The 25,836-nt window shown below is 35.7% G+C and overlaps 2 protein-coding genes across 2 annotated transcripts in view; both read left to right on the forward strand.

Moving 5' to 3' along the window:
* Window positions 1–25,836, forward strand: part of LOC134840527 (coiled-coil domain-containing protein 13-like) — a 213,220-nt gene that overhangs the window by 59,441 nt on the left and 127,943 nt on the right. The gene's annotated exons all lie outside the window — the stretch shown is intronic.
* LOC134839477 (uncharacterized) lies at window positions 1,258–6,769 on the forward strand. The gene is made up of 5 exons (XM_063855045.1): window positions 1,258–1,642; window positions 1,991–2,342; window positions 2,739–2,952; window positions 4,919–5,145; window positions 6,351–6,769. The coding sequence occupies exons 2-5, from the start codon at window positions 2,019–2,021 to the stop codon at window positions 6,510–6,512; spliced, it is 927 nt and encodes a 308-aa protein (XP_063711115.1). The 5' UTR covers window positions 1,258–1,642; window positions 1,991–2,018; the 3' UTR covers window positions 6,513–6,769.

The following is a 25,836-nucleotide window of genomic DNA, read 5'->3' on the forward strand; positions in this document are numbered from 1 at the left end:
GTTTATCCCAGATATTCATTGAGAGAGTACAAAAATGGCACAAAACTGGTCGTTATTGCCATGAGTAAGTTAAAACATAAAATCACCGACTGTCAAGAGTGGAACCTTATCAGCAAGAGCTATAAAAGTAACATAATGAAGTGATCCTACTGATTTTAAGGGATCAGTACCACAAAAAAAATGAAACAGGTGAAAACTGGCTACTATAAATAAAATTTCTCGGTGCCTACAGCCAATGTAATTCAAAACACTGCAAAAAATTAAAGCAAAGTCCTATAAGGAAAATAGTTCCGTTATAATTTTACTTGGTAACACTCCAAGTTTTCATAACAGAGTTTAAGTGGCATTGATTTTGATTTGTTTGATCTAAGCTTTTGAAAAACACTCGAAAAAACTTCTACATTGGAGTGTTCAATTTGAAATTCAGCTTGGTATCTAACTCTGACAAAAAGTTTTTTATTTTGTTGGCTCATAGACTTTAAGATACAGCGTCCATATTTTTTTTTAGCTTTAGTGTCAGCTAAGGCAAAACGTCTCCAAATTTAGGGGCGGATTTAATATGAGGCGGAGAAGGGATGGACACCTTTCTTCTCATACTCAAAACCCCTTTATGGTACCACTGTTCGTACAACGTTCGTTTTACATTGAAGAACCCCATAATTATCAGTTCCAGTTGTACTAATTTTTAGTGTGGAGCGCGCAAAAAAGATGCGGTTCGATCAAAACATTCCAAAAATGGCTCAAAAGCATTTTGAGCCATCAAAAGAGTTTTTTTTGCGAAAATTCGCTTGCTGCGCATATTTATTGAGCAACCTAGGGATTTTTCAGGGTTGAAAATGTTTGTTGAAATTTAGATTTTTTTTGAAGAAAAAAATTCTGCTACTTGAGAAACACCTATATTCCTCACTGATGTTCGTTACTAAGGGCAATGCATGACATTTTTTGTTCTGCTTTTTTGATTTTAAATGGTGGCAGGCAAATTTGTAGTTTTCGGCCTGTTTTCGGCCTGTTTTTGGCAACATTTTTGTTATTGAGATCGGAATAACAACAACAACACTGTCTTAATTTGCTGATGAAAGCCTCAACTCTGCAAGTTTTTCTGCAAACTGTCAGATTATCAAAAAGAGTAAATGGCTATAGAGAGCTTTACTTCTCGTGCAGAAGCACAAAAAGCGAATGATAAAAAATGGTCAATTTGAGCTATAGACTAAAGATGGTAAATTAATAAGCTATAAATTATAGAATTAAAACATCTGAATGAAACTTCTGCTTAGTATATATTACACTGGCATTTTTTGTTAAATCAGTTCGTGCAGCTTAATTCTGAACATCTTATTATGAATATGTCTGTCATGTACTGGTTTGGATGATTAGGTCAGACTCAGACATCAGCAAAAACTAATTGTTACCTTTAATATTGACCCCTGCTGTAAAATAATTTGAAAGCTGCGAAATTAAAAATTTTCTCGGAAATTCTTCCCTAAAATTAACTGAATCAATTTACAATGAAACAAAGTGCTGCTTTTTGATTTATTTGTTTGATTTAGTTTATTTTTTGCTTAATAGAATATGAGTTATTTCTCTTTTCTGATTGGATAATCCTATTAACTTTTACTAAATTCTGCGAAACACCCCGTGGATGGTAAGCACTTATGATTTCTTCTAGTTAAGACTGTGCCTAGCAGTATGAGGGTAAAAGCCGGTCTTTTCAAAAAAGTGATATATCTACATTTTCACTTCAACTTTCTTTACTAAATGAGAAAACTGAGCTAAGAAAAATTTAATCAAAAGAGTTTAATTGAATATAATTTTCTGAGGAGGAACGCGTCCCAAAAAACGGGATCTTTGGTGCATTTTGAAAAAAGACCGCCTTCCCTTAAGAAAAGTTCTCGCTTCTGGATTTCTGTAGTCGAAATAATAGAACAAACAATAAAGAAATAATACTTTGAGTGAAAATAATGACAAATGATTCAAAAATATGTTTATTTAGCTGAAAGCTGGAAAATTACCTTAGAAGAATGAGCACAAACACCAATTCCAGCTCCTCTCTCTTTCCCGAAATGGAACTACAAGATACTAGTTCGATCAGTATGAGACCCCACAACATCAACAAGAACAACAGAAAGTCCAGCCCTTCTTCAGTCTTCGAGAAGATTCTAGCGGCCACTTTGGATTCCATTTCCGGGAGTCCTTCAGGTGAGGGGTCTCTTGAGGGCCTGGACGTGAACAAAATGACTGGCAGGAACTCCAATCTACAATCACGACATCATCAGGTGTCTTTTCCTACATTGGATGAACCCGAGTCCAACTCGGAGCACAGAATGGACACCTCAAACCAATTGGTTAGCTTATACTAATTCAAAATTTAATTTTCTGACGGCTAGTCTGTTTTAGATCTCTAGATAAATTGAAGGAATATTGATTTGGAATATATTTAAAGGATAAATCAATGAGTAGCAAATTCCACTATAAGTAGCGTTTTAAAAAGAGTGAATCGAAAAATTCATCTGGAATCAAATAGTTGCAATAGAAAAATTTAAGCAAAAAGGATCACTACAAAATGGCGTTACAAGTGAGCTATGTTGTTTTTTGTGTCTGAGCATTCTGTATGTTTAAAAATTAATGTTGTTTTTTTGGTTAAATAATTGTGCCTTGTTCAGAAAATGTATCTAACTTTGGTCAGTTTGGGCGATTTTTGTGTAGTATTTTTACCCGGATCATTTAACATTTGGTTTTAGTCTGATGATAAAGAAGCGGCAGAAGAAACCACAGTGACTAGTGATAGAGAGAACGAATGCATTGTGACCAGTCCATACAGCAACGATGGATCGACGACGACAACAATAACATCAACTACCGAATCAACTCCTGCATCCGGCCTTCGTGCAAACCTACTGAGAAAACGAAGGAGCAACCGCCATTCCTCCTCACAAAACGGACCCTCACTTTCCGGTAAATGTCAATTTTTCTCAGCTTTGTATAAATATTCTCATCTTATTGTAAAAAAAATGGCTGCGAACATGCTAAGTAATGATTGAAATAACAAATCAAGACTTTGAGGTACGGATTATAGTATAAAAAACATGCGAATACGAATATTTCCCTCAAAGGTTATGTTAAGTTCAAAATTATGTATTTGGCGTCTTTGTGCCTCAAATCAATTTAGAAGGAGTTCTGAGCAAGAATAAATAGCCGCTTACGTTTTAATAGAAAGAAGTATATCTCGCGTAAATTGTCCAAAATTAGCCAAACTGGTCTTTTTCAAGCCGTCACTGCATTACACAAAAAAGGTCAGAGTTAAAACATCTTTTTTAAATTTCAGCTCAGAAACTTTTCAGATGGTATGAAAACTGTATTCAAACGTGATTACTTGAACATCGGAGTTTTGTCTGAAGGAAAAAAAACAACAGCGAGCACATATACTTCACCCTTTTATCGAAAGTCGGAATAAAAACGCAGAATTGTGCGACCTACGTCGAAAGAACATATGAATTGATTTGCTTTTGCTAAAACCTTTGCATCTCACTTTCTTTTTTCACAATGAATAATTTGAGCGAGTCAATTATTTCGATTGTTGAATTAAACAAGAGTGCTCCTATATCAGGACAAAGCCCTGAATGTTCCGACTGCCCCTTAATCCATATCGAATAGTTTTTGGGAAAAGAAATTATTGAAAAACCATAAGCTTTGGACAATATCAAAGATCAAGTGTGAAATTTTGAGTCGTACAAAATTAATATTTAGCATGTTTTTTTTGTAGTTTTATTTTTTTGAAGATAGTCGGAACCATCTCTGATACTTGCACAGCAACCGGCTTTTCTAGTTTTAAACTGTTTTCAGTACGATCTGATCTATGTCGCCATGTTTTTGCCAAGATAGCAAATTAGTTGATCATCAGGGGTAGATTGGTTTTAATTTTTGATCTCTTTTTGTTTATTGTTTATACTTTTGATGCCTTTGTTGTCCGTTCACTCGGAAAAAGATACAAATTTTAAATTTACTTATTAACCATAATTTGAACCTTTTGACTTCTTTTTGATCATTTTTTGCTCATTCTAAACGTGAGCGAAGCTAAAGTTTGCCATAATTAACTAGTTAACTTTTTTAAAAAACGATACGAATATAACTACAATTGCTGTCGTTTTTTTTTTCAGTTCAGTCTTTTATGTAAGAGTCAAAACGGTTGATCAAAAGGAGTTTTATGTGATTCATTTTTTCTTTCATATATATGTTAACTTTACTAACCTACGCACAGATGTTTTGCATGATAGTTATAAACAAAGAAAGAAGGCTAATTTTGACAGCTCAGCTGGTCTATCGTTCAATTTTAATGAATAATAAAAAAGCACTCAAACTTATTTAAAACAGATGGTTCATGAAAAACTACTTTGGATGTTTCATAGAAAACTGCCTTGAGCTTTTTTAATGTCCCAAAAACTTTTCTGCGTGCCGTTTTTTCCATGAAATAGTTGAAAACTTCTTGAAAAATAAGTCAAAAAAGGTGCAATGAGTTGAATTATTTTTCTACTTTTGTAACATGACATCTGGCACTCTCAAATCAGGAATAATTGGTATCACTCTTTTTTGATCCTTGAGAATTTGTCTTATGAAATTGTTAAGTACTAAAACATAAAACAATTAGAGATCTACTTAACAACCCCCAACCTTCCCCCCTCCTATGGTATGGTCCCCCCTCCTATGGTATGGTATCTACTGAAAAATCTCCCCACCCGTAAATAAAAGCAGTAAGCTAGCACAGGAGCTTTCTCTTGAGAGTTCTAATTTTGCTGCATTCAAATTTTGCGAAGTTTCGACTTAAGTAATCTACTTAACAATCTCCTATGTTTCTTGAAAGGGGGATTATGTTAATAAGATCCTGAATTAGTTTCTACGCATGTATATTGTATATATATTTTAGATGAGCACCGACTAGCTCTCAGCTTGCGAAGGATCAACACTCAACATTTCTTGCCAGCGTACTTCCCATTCGGTCGATCTAATGGGGGTGATTCGCCCCCCTCCGATCCAGAAAACCCCCGAAGTATCAATTCGGGGACAGTGAATACTGTGTACAAGGAGACTCAGGCCAAAGCCCTCTACTACTCCATCAAAACTCTTCAAGTGGGGTCAAAGGTCAAACTTACGGTTAGCCTTTAGTTCTCTTCTTGATAAGGTTATTGAAAATATACCGGTGAAATGTAGTTTCCAATAAGTTTCTAAACTGGAGAATTAAAATGGAGTAGAATCTTTCATGTTATACATGGTTTTTGGACCAAGTTAACATCCCCCCATCCCCCCCCCCTCAAAGCCGTTTGGGAGGGAGGATGTTAACTTGGTTCTAAATTGAGGGTTTTTCAGCCAAATCGAGCATTTTACATGCAGTGCTTAGCAAATTCAATTTATATTATATTAAGCTCTGGGGTGCAGGATCATAACTTGGTCTATTTGGTGGATGGGGGGGAGGGGGGGGGGAGGATGTTAACATGATCCTGGTTTTTTAGCATATTAGCGAATTGCGAATTCAAGGCAAAGAGTGTTTGCCCCTTCTAAGATTTGGAAACCCTTACTGTTTGAACAGCCGCTTTTTGATTCTCTTTTTGATCAAGTATCCTTAAAATGAATTTAGAGACGCCTTGGGCGCTAGTAAATATTAATTGTGAGGGTGTCAAAACTGTCCATAATTAAAAAAAAATCATTTGGGACAAAGTTGGGCTTTGCCTCAACAAGCTCAGAAAACGTAATTCAATTACCTAAATCATACGTTTTGAAAATCGATCTGCATTTCACTCAGAAAAACTGTTGACCCTTTTTTGTTATTACTTATCAAGATGAACATGAATCTTGCATTGGCTGACCATTTTCCTCAAAACATCAAAACACTAAAACAAGAGGAGCGTTTTCGATTTTTGTATATGACTTAAAGGATTTTTAACAAAAAGAAACTCTATTAGAAATACAAATTGAGCGCTACCCTCGAAACAGAAGTTTATATAAAAAAAAATTAAAATTCTGACAGTAAATATAATTAACTAAATGCTCTCTACCTAAATGCTAAAATTTTAAATAACAGTTTTTAAATCTGCCGGTAATCTGTTTTTAATTGTCAAAAAAAACTTTGTACTCCTGTGTCATCCTTGTGTTATCTTCATGCGTCATCCCCAATTCTTGTAATTCTTCTATTGAAGATTTCGATTTTAAACTCGCTTCAATTTTTAAATCTGCCGGTAATCTGTTTTTAATTGTCAGAAATAAAATTTTGTACTCCTGTGTCATCCTTGTGTTATCTTCTTGCGTCATCCCCAATTCTTGTGTTTCCTCGATTGAAGATTTCGATTTTGTACTCGCTTCAGGACGTGCAGAAAATGATGCAGATTTGTGACAGGAATGACAAGGCCAAGAGAGCAATGAAGGCTGTGTTGTCCTGCTTCGCTGCCATCTCCCATAATTTCAGCCTGGACCTGCCCCTGACAGACCAGATGATCGCTCTCACATATGGCGACGATAGGAGGTGAAGATGTGTGAACAAATAAAGAAAAGATATGAACAGAAAGGAAAATAAGCGAACTAAATCTGAACAAAAAAAGAAAAAGAACTGAATTAGTTTAGGTCTAATGGACTTGGACTGTCTAACAGAACTTATTTTTATACTCGTTGTTCTATCCTATATCAATGATGACTTTTTTGTGTATCTTTTTTGTGTATATTTTTAAGTTTGTATTATGAAGAATTAAAATTTGATTCGTATATAAGTCATATTGGATTGCTTGCTTCAGACTTTATTAACTAACAATGTAGTTCCAAACTTTTAAGTTCAAATTAGTACACAATAAAGCTGAACTTAATTTGAGCATACAAAAACTAGATCGTTTACATGCTTGAGTTAAACTTAAAACAAGACTGCTAAAGTCAGAGCGAAGCTCTGAAAGTTCCGACTGCCTTTTAAGGTCTAAGGAGCAGTTCGTTTTCTAAAAACTGATCAATTTTTCAAAAAATAAAAAACAAAAAACTTTGAGATTTTTTAAAAATTATTCACCACGCGTCGTTTTAAGTGATAGATTTTGCTCCTGGCAACGTAGCAGTTATGGCAACTAGACTGTTTCAATCGTTAAATAGTTAAGATGTCGAATTTTGTCTGGAGAAAAAAACCACCCGAGCATAAAATTCCGTCATTTTCGTCAAAAATAATCGGAACAAAAACCGTTGAAGAGTTTTTGCATAGTAACATTAGTACACATGATAATCTTAGGTCCAGTATCAACCTACTTCTCAAAACTTGCCGCGTTTTACAGATCTTCTGGTTTGATACAAACTATTGATAACTCTGACTTTTACTAAGCAAAAACTCTTCAACGGTTTTTGTTTCGACTATTTTCGAAGAAAATTACGGAATATTCAAGCTCGAGTAGTTTTATATACATATTGGTTTTATATAAACACTTAATTAGAATCTAAATAAAAAAATTTTATAGTGACTTACTCATTTGTAGTGAGTTTTGTGAAGAAATTTTTATACAAAAAATTTTCTTTACAAAAAAAATCCGTTCATAAGAAACTGCAGTTTATATATAATTTATTTATGACAATCAAAATGTTTGGAAGACAACTTAGGTGTGTCAAAATGAAGAATTGATTTGTAAAAATTTTTTTTTGCTTGAAATTGGTTTTTAGGGTAGCAAAAGGGTGGTAATTTCAGCAATGATTTTATAGTTTTTTAGGCAGATGCAGATATGACATGGACTCAGATCCGTCATCACCCCCTGTAAAACTGTTCCCCTGTAAAGCTGTTCCTTGCAGGAAAAGTTGTTCCCCATCTTCGGTTCCCCTGTAAAGCTGTTTTGGAAACTAAACTTTTGAGCGTTTTACCCTTATTTACTTTTCTGAGAGCGTCTTTGTCACAAATAAAAATTGTAAGTGAGCGGAGGAGAAAAGCGCCTAATTTTTTGGGCAACATTTTCCAAAATTTCAACAGATTATTTTAGGAGAACTCAATGACTAAGTTCGTCTTTTAAACTGTTTTTTGAGGAAATTTTTCACATATAGCAGCGAAAAGTAATAACAGAAGTTGATGTTGAAGAAGAGATGGGTAGAAAGGATGGATTTTTTAAAAATCGGAACTTCTTTTGCACGTTTGATTTCTCACAATTTTGTTGATGATTTACTTTTCTGAGCTTCTCAGGCAAAAAAACTCTAGTTTGGTGATTTTTTTGCAACATTGTTAGAACTACTAAGCGTAGAACTGTTTATTGAACGTTTTCTAACTTACCTATACGAAAAACGACCAACATTCGTGACAGGTCATCTGGCGTTGCTTAGTATACTTAAATCACACCGGTCAAATAAAACCTATCGATCGAGATTGTCAAGATGGATATATTTATCACTTCGGTTTGACTTCGAAGTGGAACTAAAAGCCGGTTCGTTCCAAAATGGGTTTCGTTCATTGTTTGTAAAAATAATCCTCTACAGAAAGAAAGCCCCTAAGCTATCTGAAAACAATAAATAAATGGTTGTAGCCAACTTGATCTCATAACGAACGACTTAATCGAAAAACTGAGCAAACATTCGCAAAAGAGCATTCCAGTATAATCTGAATCTTTTAAATTGATCGAGAGCACGAACGTAATTGATCAACCCATTTCGGACAAATCGATAGCGTACTCACTCTATATATCCAGTAGGGAAATTCTTATTGCACAACTAGGCTGCACAAAACTAGTCAAAGTTCAGAAATATTCGCTACGACAGAACCAAAAACGAGAAAAATCGTTAAAAACAACTTCACTCAACAAATGACGATAGAGAGATCGCAATAAAAGGAATAGAGCAGCTCTCTACTTTGGCAGTCGGCCAAAACAAGCTCGTATTCGGATTTTAATCGATCGTCCAACAGTCAACTTAATTGCTGAATACAGCCAAGTGGCTGACAAAAGCTCAGAGGGAGAACTAAACCGAGATTGAGATGTTTTACTAATCCCAACAGACACGGAGTCGGACACAACGGTACAGGTGACATCGACAGTAAATTTATAAGCAAAACTGTCACGGATCTTCAACAGAAAACTGATAGCCGCATTAACAATCCGAGACAGGACACTGATGGAACTCAGAGGCTGCATTCTCGCCAAAAAGCCTTGCTCTACACTTGATAAGAATCTAAAACCATTGATTACCAATGTAGATTAGTAACCACTAAAGAAATTTAGTGAATCAATTAAATAAAAAAAGTAGATTTTGCAGGTCCTAGAAATAATGAAAAAGGAAATGAAGTGTATATCCTACTGGCCAATGATCGGTTCTGAAAATTCCCGACGGTAAACTTCTTGAACAACGCCAATAATACCATCAAACTTTTAAGACATCAGGAGTTACACGGAACTCCAGAAGCGATCGGCGTCGACCACGCATCTCTCCTTGCAGGAAAAACGATAACGGAGCATTGCTAAATTAACAATAACGATTCATTAGTAGCGACAGCCAATAACCACCGTAGTACAAAATTGGTCGAGCTGTTAGTCAAATTAATTAAAAGCTGACTGGGGTGTTTGAAAGAAGAACTGAAAGAATCCTTTTGCGTGTATTGTTCAATTCACAAGCCCTTCGTGGTTCTGACGAGGGATATCCATGATCCATCTGAAACTCCAAAGCATCGTATTCAACCATCCCACTTGAATCTAGTGCGGAAAGAGGTGCGCGGACGCAACAAAAAGACCTCGAGGGCGACTGGAATGCTGTACTGGCTGGTCCTAATTTACCGGAAGCATCATGATTGGTAAAAGATCACCGGTTCGACAACAAAAAAATCGTCATCGAATGGAAGAAGACGAACAGTGGAAAAATCAATTGGGGTCCAACGCGAGGCAAACGGACAATAAGCTACCACGATCCTTATTAGACAAGAACCAACCATTCACATTTAAAACACCGACTAGTATACGGACAACATATCATCGGAAGGTAGTGGATTTAAGAAAAGATGCAAATTCTCCGCCAGCATTGGAAGTGGACACCAGCCCCGTTAAGATTAGTGACGTTACAGAAAGCGAAAAAGGTTTAACTGAGAGAGACCTCAACCACATCCGGCAACCTCAAAATCACGCACGCAGAGGCAGAAGAGCAGAATAAACTCAAGTTTGAATATACGACAAAAATCCCGGATCGTTTTATTGCAGGAAATATTGAAAAAGATTATGCGGTCCACTCAATTGAGCTATGATCAATTCGATTCGAAGATGGAACGCATGCAGTATCTACGGCAGACCAAGGCCAACTAGAAGTGCGAGAAAAAAATTGACAAAAACAAGAGTCTCGGGTGCTCAGTATGGAGACTAAAACTATAGAATCACGCACTCCATCCGCCTATGATACTGCGCAGGAATATGTACGAGATAGAATCGGACTAATCAAGCAAAGACGAGGGAATTCCCAGAAACGACAAACCAATAAACGGGGGCTGTCAACTCAAGTGTCTAAACGAAAGAATGGAGAAATGGATATCGGAAAATAGAAAAGAGTGACTCATTTATATATCTATTAGAAAACTCTAAAAAGTACACTTTTAAATTTTTTTAAATTAGGGGACTGGAGTACCTCACTAGCTGGATAAGGCAACTTGTATCATTGATGCCTTTGATCACTTCAACTGGATAGTCATGAGATGACCTTGACGATAGTTGTTAACTTTGTGCATTTTATGTTATTTCATCATTAGTGTCAAAGCCAAAATAACTGGTCACATTCGAAATGTTCTTTCACTTCGAAACTGCTTTTTTGTCGTATGACCTAAGCTTCGAATGAGATTCACAAATTGTATGTTTACAATTCCAGAACTCTTTATTAAAATCAGTTTCGACTACTGGTCATTGTTATCTGATTTGAAAGTCGAGAAACTTGGTGTCCTAGAACTCCCAGTCTATTAGTTCCGGTATTTAGGATGAGCTCTTAAATCATTCACGGTACTGTCTGCGAACTGTGACTAGGCAGCGCTTTCAAGAGGCGTACTCGGGCCTAATTGCAAAAACATAATGTGAAACAAAATATCTGGTGGCCGATGATACAGCAGGAAAACAAACTGATCCACCAGAAGTGCAGACAATGTGTGAAAGCAGATAACAAATTGAAATCATTAAGCCACTATTGGACCTTAGCAAACTGCCCTTATATAATCAAATAGAGAATAAAAAATACAGATTTTTCTGTCGCACTTCGGATAACATGGGGATAAAAAACACCCGATTGTGCGTGGATAGAATGTCCAAATCCCCGTCGGCCGAAAAAATTTTCAGCTAATCAACTAGACCTGTAAAAAGTTTTCTTCGAAATCACATAGTACCACATAGAAGGCCAAGATCCATTTGAACGGAAATAGAAACATGTTTGTTTTCAAAATAATTTCGTGAATTCTGCCATGAACAAAACATAAATTGTAGAATTGGCCATTTGAGCAATCATGGAAGGTCAGGCCTAGTGGAAAGGTTAATTACAACAATTGAAGAACAAATATTGATAATGGCGCAGGAAAATTCAAAACATCCAATAAAAATAACATTACTAATGATCTTTAATGTTTGATAACTACTTCTCAACAGTCTATGAATTATTCGCTTTTTCAAGAGCATTTTGAGTGAGTGAAAAACTAAATGGAAAACCTAATCTTGCAGTAGCAAAATTGATCAAAATCGAACCTGAGATTCCAAAAAGAAGGGACAACTTGCAAAATTCAATGCGACCAAATGACCTCTCTTGGCAAAAAAAAACGGTGAGCGTTGTTGACTTTAAGGGCTCAAAACAGAAGAAAATCATGCAAAAAAGGCAAGCAGTATTTGAGGAACTATAATTGCTCGAAGAAATGCGGAAATTATTAGTTCACTAGAGATCCTGAGTCAAGATCGGGGACTTATGTTGCGACCATTGCGACTCAAAATGTGTAGGTTGCGACCATTGCGACCCAAATCGGGTATGTTGCAACCATTGCGACTCAAAATGGGTATGCGCGACCGAAGAATTTTTATGCGAATTTGCGCGACCCAAAGAAGATATGTTGCAATTTTGCGCGACCCAAATAAGGTATGTTGCGACTTTGCGCGATCCAAATAAGGTATGTTGCGACCATTGCGACTCAAAATGTGTAGGTTGCGACCATTGCGACCCAAATCGGGTATGTTGCAACCATTGCGACTCAAAATGGGTATGCGCGACCGAAGAATTTTTATGCGAATTTGCGCGACCCAAAGAAGATATGTTGCAATTTTGCGCGACCCAAATAAGGTATGTTGCGACTTTGCGCGATCCAAATAAGGTATGTTGCGACCATTGCGACTCAAAATGGGTATAATGCGACTTTGTGCGACTCAAGTCTCTTGCGGGATGATAAATTTTCGGTCGCAGAAAGTTCATTTCGGCGACCTATTCCGGTCGCAACATGAGTCGACCCGTGATGCTCTGAAAAATCACCAAAAAACATGGAATGAGCTAGCCTTAGAACTACTCTCGATCACTACAACAAAATATTACTACCTTAAAAACCTGAGATATTAGTCCAGTGGACGGTTAGTGAACTCAGCCAATCTCAATTTGTTGATATTTGAAATGAAACTCTTTTAGAAAATGACTTGTGCTCGATCAATCTCATCCATCTAAAAGACCTCAATGCAAAGAAGATTCGGAGAGATCTTCATGAAAAAAAATTCGATTATCAGGGTAACAGAAGGTTGAGGATGATCAAGTCCAAATGACACTTGACAAACCCCCTAAAGACGCCGCTGAGTTTGTTCGATAGCCAAAGCGAGAATTTCACCTAAGGTACAACACACCGGGCGAGACGACACAAACGATTACTTTGATCACAACAACGCACAGACTGAACCAACTTTCTTAGGGTAGGAGGCAAGTTAGGAAACGCGGGGAGAGCAGAAAAGGACCAATCCCAACTTGGGCCCTCAAGGGTGAAACCCGATTTGAGTGGCTAAAACAAAAACAACATCACCGGTAAAGCAACTTATCATTCAAATTGACTTATCGCCATAATACTAGATGTATGAGGCCTAAGCAACCTCCAAACTTACTTGGAGAGCGATTATTCACCAGCCAAGTGAAAACGACAGATGACAGGCCGGTAGCACCAAAAATTTTACGCAGTTAAACACGGCATCATCGATGTTTGAAGCAATACAAATTCAGACAAAAGGCTTTAGAATGCGAAACGATGACATCTGATCAAGAAGTGTTTGATGTCTGATGTGGTTCATTGTGTTTTATTTACTCTTAATTCGGCACCTGTTAGTTTCAGTCAACTCGAAGTCCATTGGACTTCGCGGTACTTTTCTAGTTCGAATAGAAAAAAATTATCAGCTTTTCTCTATTTTTCTTTTAAGAATAGCTAATAACATTTTAGTATACCAGTGGTATTAGATCTGTCTTTACTATGACATAGTCAACTGATTCCAATCTGCGGGAAGTTTCCACCTGTTTGCCAAATCATACCGTAGAACCACCCACCCATTGGACAAACTGGATCGATCAATTTCATCTGTCAACTATTGCCAAAGAAAGTTTAATTATGGACAACTCAAAAGAACTGTTGGCGATGGAGACAGAAATACCAATCCTTGAGGGTTCCCGAGATTCAGAAAACGAACATTAGAGGAAAGCTAGAGAGACCAGAAAAAAAAACGTTATGCAAGTGTACGAAGTCGCAGAGGAAAAGAATATCGAGGAGGAAAAACGAAAATTCGAGGGCATGAGAACAAACCAAGCAGACAAAGAAGTAAGATCAATATTGTATTTGAAGGAAAAACAACCCCGGGTGAAAATCTGTCAATATTAACAGATTCTTCGAAATTTTAGAACACGCATTCGTAAAACTAGCAAAGATCACCCTGGAACGGTACAAATTGTGGACAAGGAAGCAAAAGAACAGATAATCTTATGACTAATTTTGGGGAGGACTCTCAGGTTTACTGAGAATCTGCGAGATTGGAGCTCACGCAGAGTAAGATTTGATACGAGACGTGTTTAGATTGATATGAGCATTGGACTGAGGAGTGAAAAACCAATTTGAAGACGATAATGTTGATGAGACGAAACCGGACATGAAGGGATAAAAGAGTGACCCAATAGAGAAGGCAACAACCAAGAGCCCCGCTGTCGAATCCCTTCACCAAAAGATGTAACTGATTCAGAAAAATGTCAAAAAAAGAGGGTCAACGCTATTTTAAACCAATAAAGGGGAAGGTTTTAGCCGCTTCTCAACTTCGGATAAACCTCAAAAACCGACACGTCCCCAGATAACCTGATCTCGCTTTCAGACAAAATAATCCAGCGGCTCCAAAAAATTTATCGGCCAAATAAATACTCAAAATTCAATAATTAAGCAGGAAAAAAGAAGAGAAACGAAAATATTTGGTTCAAGTATCTCGGAACCATCTTCTTCAAAAATAAACACAAAATCTTCATCTGCAAAGAAACGAAATGCAGTGAAATTCTTCTTCAAAGGGCTCTTTTCATTTAATTCTGAACCTGCCTCAACATTAGAAATAGATCATTGAGTCAATGTATTCGAGAAATGATTAGGGTATGAAGTGAGTTTTCCAGTCTGTCACCTCAGATATTTCAAGACATATCGTTAACGGCGACATAGCGTCGAAAGGCCCAGAGAGCACTCCTTCGAAGGGAAGCACTAAGACGCAACTTCAACCTTCCCATCGGGCAGCTAGGCTTGACCTAGAAGAAACGCTGGGCCTCCCGAATTTTTTGGAGAGAGGAGAATTGCAGAAGGCTATCACCAGTGGTGATCATTAACGAGGACGACGAGAAAAGTGTGTAACCATCCAAGACTACTCGGAAACTTGAACAGGGAAACTTCCAGTTCGACTCCCCTTCAGCTCTTCTGACCCAATTGAAGTTCAATCCACATTGGTAGAAGTAACTACTGAATGCTCCACAGGCCCAAAATCCTCGATTGACTCCTAAATTATAGCGGCGTAGTCGTTTTTACAAGAGACAGAAATCTACGATCAGAAATCTGTTCATAAAAGTCAGATATAAATGTTTTCTGTTTTGAGGAATATTGTGAATCGTGTTTATTTACTTTTAACTCGACCTTCAATGTTTAATTAGATAACCGTCAGGTTGTGTCTATTCGAAGTCCTTTGGACTTCGCGCCACGTTTCTAGTTTGAATTTAGAAGATCTGTTTTACTTTTTTCATTTCCCCTTTTTTCTTTAACACTAGTTAGTAAAATTTTAGTATACCAGTGATATTAGATCGCTCTTTATTAATGTACGGAATGGATTCACTATCAGGACCATATGGAAGAGTGTTAAGTTTAACCCTTAACAATCGAGCAAAAAGAGTATTCATATCGATTAATCCAGATCAAAAAGCCCACCGAAAGCCTAAGGATGTAACAATCTGGTTACTAGCGCCGTCAATCAAAGACGCTATGTCTGTCTCCGGAATATCTATGGCCCTGGAGGAGCTTATACAGTAGAAATCTAACAATTTGGCAAAACAAGACCTTTAAAAAACCCAAACTGAGGTGTTCGACTTCTGTTTTGACCAAATTCAGTCGAAAACAGGGATATTGTTCAACCCAAAATTCGTGTTCGAAATCAAACATTTTGGTCAATTACAATTTTGAAACGTAGTCGAAATCATGGTCGAAACATAGTCGAATACTATTTGAGTTCATCGTCGAACACAAAGTTGAAATTAAAATTTGCTTGAAACATAGTCGGACACAAAAAATGTTCGAAACAAATTCAAGCACAATGAAGACAACAAAGTGTGGAGGAGGCAAAGTCGAAAGCAAGGAATGGGCTCCACATGATCTTAAACAAAAAACCTGAAAAAGGATGTTTCGCAAAAAACTAATAACATTTATTGAAGTTTCGGCGCTTGGGCCGAACACAGTCGTGTATATTCTATTCGATCTTGCTCCTAGCATTTTTATCCAATGGCCGTAGTATCTGAAAGCTTTTTCATCTTTTATCATTATTTGTAGAAAAGTTACTTAGTTACACATCACAAATTTGTTTTATAAAACCCCAAAGGTACATTACGAGACCTGTAAAAATCTGTAGTGAATTGTATGTAGCATGTATATTTTTGATCATATCATCTCCGTGTACATGTGTAAAATTTATCTCGTAAGTTCTGCGGTAAAAATGTAAATTTTTTTGTCTCAAACTTTTTTTGCCCGTGGGGTGAAGGTAGAAAGGAGTATGTATATGACTTGACTACTGATCATAAAAGTCAGATTTAAATGTTTTCTGTATTGAGGATCATTGTGAATCGTGTTTATTTACTTTTAATTCGACCTTCATTGTTTAATTAGATAACCGTCAGATTCTGTCTTTTCGAAGTCCTTTGGACTTCGCGCCACTTTTCTAGTTTGAATTTAAAAGATCTGTTTAACTTTTTTTCCTTTCCCTTTTTTTCTTTAACACTAGTTAGTAAATTTTAGTATACCAGTGCTATTAGATCACTCTTTATTAATGTACAGAATGGATTCACTATCAGGACCACATGGAAGAGTGTTAAGTTTAACCCTCAACAATCGAGCAAAAAGAGTATTCATTTCGATTAATCCAGATCAAAAAGCCCAACGAAAGCCTAAGGATGTAACGATCTGGTTACTAGCGCCGTCAATCAAAGACACTATGTCTGTCTCCGGAACATCTATGGACCTGGAGGAACTTATACAGTAGAAATCTAACAATTTGTCAAAACAAGACCTTTAAAAAACCCGAGCTGAGGTGTTCGACTTCTGTTTTGACCGAATTCAGTCGAAAACACGGATGTTGTTCAACCCAAAATCCGTGTTCGAAATCAAACTTTTTGATCAAGTACAAATTTGAAACTTAGTCGAAATCATGGTCGAAACATAGTCGAATACTAATTGAGTTCATCGTCGAACACAAAGTTGAAATTAAAGTTTGCTTGAAACATAGTCGGACACAAAAAATGTTTGAAACAAATTTAAGCACAATGAAGATAACAAAGTGTGGAGGAGGCAAAGTCGAAAGCAAGGAATGGGCTCCACATGATCTTAAACAAAAAACCTGAAAAAGGATGTTTCGCAAAAAACTAATAACATTTTTTGAAGTTTCGACGCTTGGGCCGAACACAGTCGTGTATATTCTATTCGATCTTGCTCCTAGCATTTTTATCCAATGGCCGTAGTATCTGAAAACTTTTTCATCTTTTATCATTATTTGTAGAAAAGTTACTTAGTTACACATCACAAATTTGTTTTATAAAACCCCAAAGGTACATTACGAGACCTGTAAAAATCTGTAGTGAATTGTATGTAGCATGTATATTTTTGATCATATCATCTCCGTGTACATGTGTAAAATTTATCTCGTAAGTTCTGTGGTAAAAATGTAAATTTTTTTGTCTCAAACTTTTTTGCCCGTGGGGTGAAGGTAGAAAGGAGTATGTATATGACTTGACTACTGATCATAAAAGTCAGATTTAAATGTTTTCTGTATTGAGGATCATTGTGAATCGTGTTTATTTACTTTTAATTCGACCTTCATTGTTTAATTAGATAACCGTCAGATTCTGTCTTTTCGAAGTCCTTTGGACTTCGCGCCACTTTTCTAGTTTGAATTTAAAAGATCTGTTTAACTTTTTTTCCTTTCCCTTTTTTTCTTTAACACTAGTTAGTAAATTTTAGTATACCAGTGCTATTAGATCACTCTTTATTAATGTACAGAATGGATTCACTATCAGGACCATATGGAAGAGTGTTAAGTTTAACCCTCAACAATCGAGCAAAAAGAGTATTCATTTCGATTAATCCAGATCAAAAAGCCCACCGAAAGCCTAAGGATGTAACAATCTGGTTACTAGCGCCGTCAATCAAAGACGCTATGTCTTTCTCCGGAATATCTATGGAACTGGAGGAACTTATACAGTAGAAATCTAACAATTTGTCAAAACAAGACCTTTAAAAAACCCGAGCTGAGGTGTTCGACTTCTGTTTTGACCGAATTCAGTCGAAAACACGGATGTTGTTCAACCCAAAATCCGTGTTCGAAATCAAACTTTTTGATCAATTACAAATTTGAAACTTAGTCGAAATCATGGTCGAAACATAGTCGAATACTATTTGAGTTCATCATCGAACACAAAGTCGAAATTAAAGTTTGCTTGAAACATAGTCGGACACAAAAATTGTTCGAAACAAATTCGAGCACAATGATGACAACAAAGTGTGGAGGAGACAAAGTCGAAAGCAAGGAATGGGCTCCACATGATCTTAAACAAAAAATCTGAAAAAGGATGTTTTGCAAAAAACTAATAACATTTAATGAAGTTTTGACGCTTGGGCCGAACACAGTAGTGTATATTCTATTCGATCTTGCTCCTAGCATTGTTATTCAATGGGCGTAGTATCTGAAAGCTTTTCCATTTTTTATCTTTATTTGTAGAATAGTTACTTAGTTACACATCACAAATTTTTTTTACATATTCCCAAAGGTACACTACGAGACCTGTAAAAATCTGTAGTGAATTGTATGTAGCATGTATCTTTTTGATCATATCATCTCCGTGTACATGTGTAAAATTTATTTCGTAAATTCTGTGGTAAAAATGTAAAAATTTTTTTGTCTCAAACTTTTTTTGCCCGTGGGGTGAAGGTAGAAAGGAGTATGTATATGATTTGACTACTGATCATAAAAGTCAGATATAAATGTTTTCTGTATTGAGGAATTTTGTGAATCGTGTTTATTTACTTTTAACTCGACCTTCAATGTTTAATTAGATAACCGTCAGGTTGTGTCTATTCGAAGTCCTTTGAACTTCGCGCCACTTTTCTAGTTTGAATTTAAACGATCCGTTTTACTTTTTTTCATTTCCCTTTTTTTCTTTAACACTAGTTAGTAAATTTTAGTATACCAGTGCTATTAGATCACTCTTTATTAATGTACAGAATGGATTCACTATCAGGACCATATGGAAGAGTATTAAGTTTAACCCTCAACAATCGAGCAAAAAGAGTATTCATATCGATTAATCCAGATCAAAAAGCCCACCGAAAGCTTAAGGATGTAACTATCTGGTTACTAGCGCCGTCAATCAAAGACGCTATGTCTGTCTCCTTAATATCTATGGCCCTGGAGGAGTTTATACAGTAGAAATCTAACAATTTGGCAAAACAAGACCTTTAAAAACCCCGAACTGAGGTGTTCGTCTTCTGTTTTGACCGAATTCAGTCGAAAACAGGGATGTTGTTCAACCCAAAATCCGTGTTCGAAATCAAACATTTTGGTCAATTACAATTTTGAAACGTAGTCGAAATCATGGTCGAAACATGGTCGAATACTATTTGAGTTCATCGTCGAACACAAAGTCGAAATTAAAGTTTGCTTGAAACATAGTCGGACACAAAAAATGTTCGAAACAAATTCAAGCACAATGAAGACAACAAAGTGTGGAGGAGGCAAATTCGAAAGCAAGGAATGGGCTCCACATGATCTTAAACAATAAACCTGAAAAAGGATGTTTTGCAAAAAAGTAATAACATTTATTGAAGTTTTGACGCGTGGGCCGAACACAGTCGTGTATATTCTATTCGATCTTGCTCCTAGCATTGTTATCCAACGGCCGTAGTATCTGAAAGCTTTTTCATCTTTTATCATTATTTGTAGAATAGTTACTTAGTTACACATCACAAATTTGTTTTACATAACCCCAAAGGTACATTACGAGACCTGTAAAAATCTGCAGTGAATTGTATGTAGCATGTATATTTTTGATCATATCATCTCCGTGTACATGTGTAAAATTTATCTCGTAAATTCTGTGGTAAAAAAGTAAATTTTTTTGTCTCGAACTTTTTTTGCCTGTGGGGTGAAGGTAGAAAGGAGTATGTAAATGATTTGACTACTGATCATAAAAGTCAGATATAAAAGTTTTCTGTATTGAGGATCATTGTGAATCGTGTTTATTTATTTTTAATTCGACCTTCAATGTTTAATTAGATAACCGTCAGGTTGTGTCTTTTCGAAGTCCTTTGGACTTCGCGCCACTTTTCTAGTTTGAATTTAAAAGATCTGCTTAACTTTTTTTTCCTTTCCCTTTTTTTCTTTAACACTAGTTGGTAAATTTTAGTATACCAGTGCTATTAGATCACTCTTTATTAATGTACAGAATGGATTCACTATCAGGACCATATGGAAGAGTGTTAAGTTTAACCCTCAACAATCGAGCAAAAAGAGTATTCATTTCGATTAATCCAGATCAAAAAGCCCACCGAAAGCCTAAGGATGTAACAATCTGGTTACTAGCGCCGTCAATCAAAGACGCTATGTCTGTCTCCGGAATATCTATGGAACTGGAGGAATTTATACAGTAGAAATCTAACAATTTGTCAAAACAAGACCTTTAAAAAACCCGAGCTGAGGTGTTCGACTTCTGTTTTGACCGAATTCAGTCGAAAACACGGATGTTGTTCAACCCAAAATCCGTGTTCGAAATCAAACTTTTTGATCAATTACAAATTTGAAACTTAGTCGAAATCATGGTCGAAACATAGTCGAATACTATTTGAGTTCATCATCGAACACAAAGTCGAAATTAAAGTTTGCTTGAAACATAGTCGGACACAAAAATTGTTCGAAACAAATTCGAGCACAATGATGACAACAAAGTGTGGAGGAGACAAAGTCGAAAGCAAGGAATGGGCTCCACATGATCTTAAACAAAAAATCTGAAAAAGGATGTTTTGCAAAAAACTAATAACATTTAATGAAGTTTTGACGCTTGGGCCGAACACAGTAGTGTATATTCTATTCGATCTTGCTCCTAGCATTGTTATTCAATGGGCGTAGTATCTGAAAGCTTTTCCATTTTTTATCTTTATTTGTAGAATAGTTACTTAGTTACACATCACAAATTTTTTTTACATATTCCCAAAGGTACACTACGAGACCTGTAAAAATCTGTAGTGAATTGTATGTAGCATAAATCTTTTTGATCATATCATCTCCGTGTACATGTGTAAAATTTATTTCGTAAATTCTGTGGTAAAAATGTAAAATTTTTTTTGTCTCAAACTTTTTTTGCCCGTGGGGTGAAGGTAGAAAGGAGTATGTATATGATTTGACTACTGATCATAAAAGTCAGATATAAATGTTTTCTGTATTGAGGAATATTGTGAATCGTGTTTATTTACTTTTAACTCGACCTTCAATGTTTAATTAGATAACCGTCAGGTTGTGTCTATTCGAAGTCCTTTGAACTTCGCGCCACTTTTCTAGTTTGAATTTAAACGATCCGTTTTACTTTTTTTCATTTCCCTTTTTTTCTTTAACACTAGTTAGTAAAATTTTAGTATACCCGTAATATTAGATCGCTCTTTATTAATGTTCGAAATGGATTCACTATCAGGACCATATGGAAGAGTGTTAAGTTTAACCCTCAACAATCGAGCAAAAAGAGTATTCATATCGATTAGTCCAGATCAAAAAGCCCACCGAAAGCTTAAGGATGTAACTATCTGGTTACTAGCGCCGTCAATCAAAGACGCTATGTCTGTCTCCTTAATATCTATGGCCCTGGAGGAGTTTATACAGTAGAAATCTAACAATTTGGCAAAACAAGTTCTTTAAAAACCCCGAACTGAGGTGTTCGTCTTCTGTTTTGACCGAATTCAGTCGAAAACAGGGATGTTGTTCAACCCAAAATCCGTGTTCGAAATCAAACATTTTGGTCAATTACAATTTTGAAACGTAGTCGAAATCATGGTCGAAACATGGTCGAATACTATTTGAGTTCATCGTCGAACACAAAGTCGAAATTAAAGTTTGCTTGAAACATAGTCGGACACAAAAAATGTTCGAAACAAATTCAAGCACAATGAAGACAACAAAGTGTGGAGGAGGCAAATTCGAAAGCAAGGAATGGGCTCCACATGATCTTAAACAATAAACCTGAAAAAGGATGTTTTGCAAAAAAGTAATAACATTTATTGAAGTTTTGACGCGTGGGCCGAACACAGTCGTGTATATTCTATTCGATCTTGCTCCTAGCATTGTTATCCAACGGCCGTAGTATCTGAAAGCTTTTTCATCTTTTATCATTATTTGTAGAATAGTTACTTAGTTACACATCACAAATTTGTTTTACATAACCCCAAAGGTACATTACGAGACCTGTAAAAATCTGCAGTGAATTGTATGTAGCATGTATATTTTTGATCATATCATCTCCGTGTACATGTGTAAAATTTATCTCGTAAATTCTGTGGTAAAAAAGTAAATTTTTTTGTCTCGAACTTTTTTTGCCTGTGGGGTGAAGGTAGAAAGGAGTATGTAAATGATTTGACTACTGATCATAAAAGTCAGATATAAAAGTTTTCTGTATTGAGGATCATTGTGAATCGTGTTTATTTATTTTTAATTCGACCTTCAATGTTTAATTAGATAACCGTCAGGTTGTGTCTTTTCGAAGTCCTTTGGACTTCGCGCCACTTTTCTAGTTTGAATTTAAAAGATCTGTTTCACTTTTTTTCCTTTCCCTTTTTTCTTCAACACTAGTTAGTAAAATTTTAGTATACCAGTAGTATTAGATCACTCTTTATTAATGTACGGAATGGATTCACTATCAGGACCATATGGAAAAGTGTTAAGTTTAACCCTTAACAATCGAGCAAAAAGAGTATTCATATCGATTAATCCAGATCAAAAAGCCCACCGAAAGCCTAAGGATGTAACGATCTGGTTACTAGCGCCGTCAATCAAAGACGCTATGTCCGTCTCCGGAACATCTATGGACCTGGAGGATTTTATACAGTAGAAATCTAACAATTTGGCAAAACAAGACCTTTAAAAAACCCGAACTGAGGTGTTCGACTTCTGTTTTGACCGAATACAGTCGAAAACACGGATGTTGTTCAACCCAAAATCCGTGTTCGAAATCAAACATTTTGCTCAATTACAAATTTGAAACCTAGTCGAAATCATGGTCGAAACATAGTCGAATACTATTTGAGTTCATCATCGAACACAAAGTCGAAATTAAAGTTTGCTTGAAACATAGTCGGACACAAAAATTGTTGGAAATAAATTCGAGCACAATGATGACAACAAAGTGTGGAGGAAGCAAAGTCGAAAGCAAGGAATGGGCTCCACATGATCTTAAACAAAAAATCTGAAAAAGGATGTTTCGCAAAAAATTAATAACATTCAATGAAGTTTTGACGCTTGAGCCGAACACAGTCGTGTATATTCTATTGGATCTTACTGCTAGCATTGTTATCCAATGGGCGTAGTATCTGAAATTAGTATCATTAGTACAACGGTAATTTTTCTTCGGTTTTAAGAGTCCGTAAAACAACTCTTTGACTTGAAAAAAGCGGAAATAGGGAATTTGGCTAACGGCTTCTGGAAATGCCTAAAATTGGCCGCGGTAGTCTGGATAATGGGTCTGGAAATAAACCACAATTTTAGTCCAGGAATTAAAATTATATTCATTTTCAACTCTGATAGAGCAGAGAATTGATTGCAAAAAAGGAGAACTGGCAAGTTTTCAAAAAAGTTAAAACTGCCAAATTTTTGCCTTCACCTAAGATTGTAGACTGGTTTCCTTTTTTTAATCACGATGCAGATTTCCTTTTTTTCTATCACGATGCATTGATATCATAATAGTAATGTTTTGTGGTTTGTTAGCTTTGGTAAAAGCAATCTTAGCCTAATAACACATTTGTCATTTTATCATGTATGTGGCATATCCTCAACATGCTTTTTTTACAGCAAGCATTAGTTCTTCGTTTGCAAATTTTAAAAACACACCAAGCTATCAGCTGGTTTATATTGGTTCGTACAGACATTTGGCTGCCTGGCTTACTCTGTGGTTTTCTGAGCTTCCTGTCGTTTTTATGATTTTGTTAATTTCAATCTAAGTTTCGTTTTATTGTAGTGCGGTAGAGCTTGCGTCGAAAAATATGTCCGTTGTCTTTCAAGTATCTTGGTACACCTTTATTAAATTTCTCCTGATGTAAAGCGTTGTCCAATAAACTCGTTGAAAACTACAATTATCATTAGAAAAAACGGCAAAAATGATAGAAAACTTATTTGTGCCAGAAATAGTAGACTGCTGACATCCATAGACCAAAAATGCTAGTCATACAATTCCAGAAACTAAGTCTATGAAAAAATACGAGTCATACACTTCCATACATTTTGCAAAAAATGGTGTCATCGTTTTAACTTTTTTTTGGCATACAATTCAGTATTTTGTATTAATTCAAAAAACTAATGTCAAAAAAGGCTAATCATACAGTTTTCATTTATGGACAATTTATGAATAGCAGTTTCGATGGCGACTAAAAAAAACTTTCAAGTAATTTTGAAATTGCTCTAAATTTTTTTTTTTTTTTTTTTTAACTGCAAAACGAACTTTTTCAAAACTGCAAAACTCAAACAAACGTTTTCCATTAAACTTTTTTTAACAAATTTAGTATTTTGTGGGCACAGCGTAGCACGAGATGCACACAAAAAATGTTTTTTTTTTCGCCTTTTCAGGCCAAAACTCAAAAGTGTGATTCTTTCAGGATATCATTTGTCTAAGACAACTCTTAGACAATTCAGGTCGTTTCCAATGCGTTGTAAATGCAAAACAGTCAAACCTTTTTGGTGACTCTAGATTTGAGTCAACCATGGTTGTAATAATATCTGTTCGGTTACGACCACATCACAAGATTTTTGAGAAATTAAATTTTAAAGAAATCATTTTTTGGTTCATGGACAAATGCTAGTCATGCAATTTCCGTATATTAAAAACCACTCATCATAGACTTTTCATGCAAATTTCTGTACTCATGGAATTGCATGAAAACTGTATGATTAGCATTTTTCCATATATGAAAATTGTATGACTAGAATTTTTGGTCAATCCGGGTGACTAATGATCTTTAAAGTCAACTTCTGGTTGCTTTTTTTGGTTGCTTTAAAGTCAAGCTTTGAGCTTGTTTTTAATTTTGACTCTACCTCATTTTCCATGAAAATTTTTGATCGACAATCGATGTACTGAGTTGAGTTATCAATCATTTTGTATGACTATTCGATAATTTTCTAAACTATGACAGTTGCCCTGAATAACATTCCTTGTTTCGGAGTTTTTTCTTCTATAAAACTACAAAGTATATGAACAGTTCTGCATATATTTCCTGTACAGCAATGATATTTTATCTTTACTTTCACCAAGCAATTAGTAAAAAACTTTAGAGCCTTGAGCTACAAGTCAGTAAAATGCGCAATTATTTTTACTTATTCATCTTCAAGCAAAAAAGCATTTATGAAAAATTTTTTCTTGGAGTTTTATGTATCTCTTTGTTTATCTCAACATATTATCTTGTGCCAAATGGCTCTTTTTACCAATTTTATAGTCAACAAGAATCTGAAGAAGTTAAAAACAAATTCAATGACCTCGAAACAGCCAAAACTACAGAGCATTTGTATAATCGACAGCCACTTAAGCCTACAGTTTATATTGAGCAAGAAAGAAACAAAGAAAAAGAGCCCTTTAAATCTACAGCTTCTATTGAGCAAAAAGTTAATAAAAAAGAGGTCCTTAAACCTACAGTTTCTATTGAGCAAAAAGTTAATAAAAAAGAGGTCCTTAAACCTACAGTTTCTATTGAGCAAAAAATCAAGGACGAAAAGTTGAGCATGGAAAACTTTCATTCAATTTTCCCATTTAACTCTTCAAAATATTATTACGACCAGGAACGGCTTTTAAACTCAAGTGATCATATTCATAAACTGCGGATGATGTCTGTGAAAAGTTTCTGCAACTCAACGCGATTCAAGTTTAACAATGATGCAC

The sequence above is a fragment of the Symsagittifera roscoffensis genome, chromosome 2 (genome assembly GCF_963678635.1).
Source record: "Symsagittifera roscoffensis chromosome 2, txSymRosc1.1, whole genome shotgun sequence".
In the NCBI taxonomy this organism is placed as follows: domain Eukaryota; kingdom Metazoa; phylum Xenacoelomorpha; order Acoela; family Convolutidae; genus Symsagittifera; species Symsagittifera roscoffensis.

Excerpts from the sequence above, each read along its gene's own strand:
- LOC134839477 (XM_063855045.1), top strand. The coding sequence starts at position 2,019 with ATGAGCACAAACACCAATTCCAGCTCCTCTCTCTTTCCCGAAATGGAA. Across the intron at positions 2,343-2,738 it reads TGGACACCTCAAACCAATTG|TCTGATGATAAAGAAGCGGC; the intron begins GTTAGCTTATAC and ends ATTTGGTTTTAG. Across the intron at positions 5,146-6,350 it reads GGTCAAAGGTCAAACTTACG|GACGTGCAGAAAATGATGCA; the intron begins GTTAGCCTTTAG and ends TACTCGCTTCAG.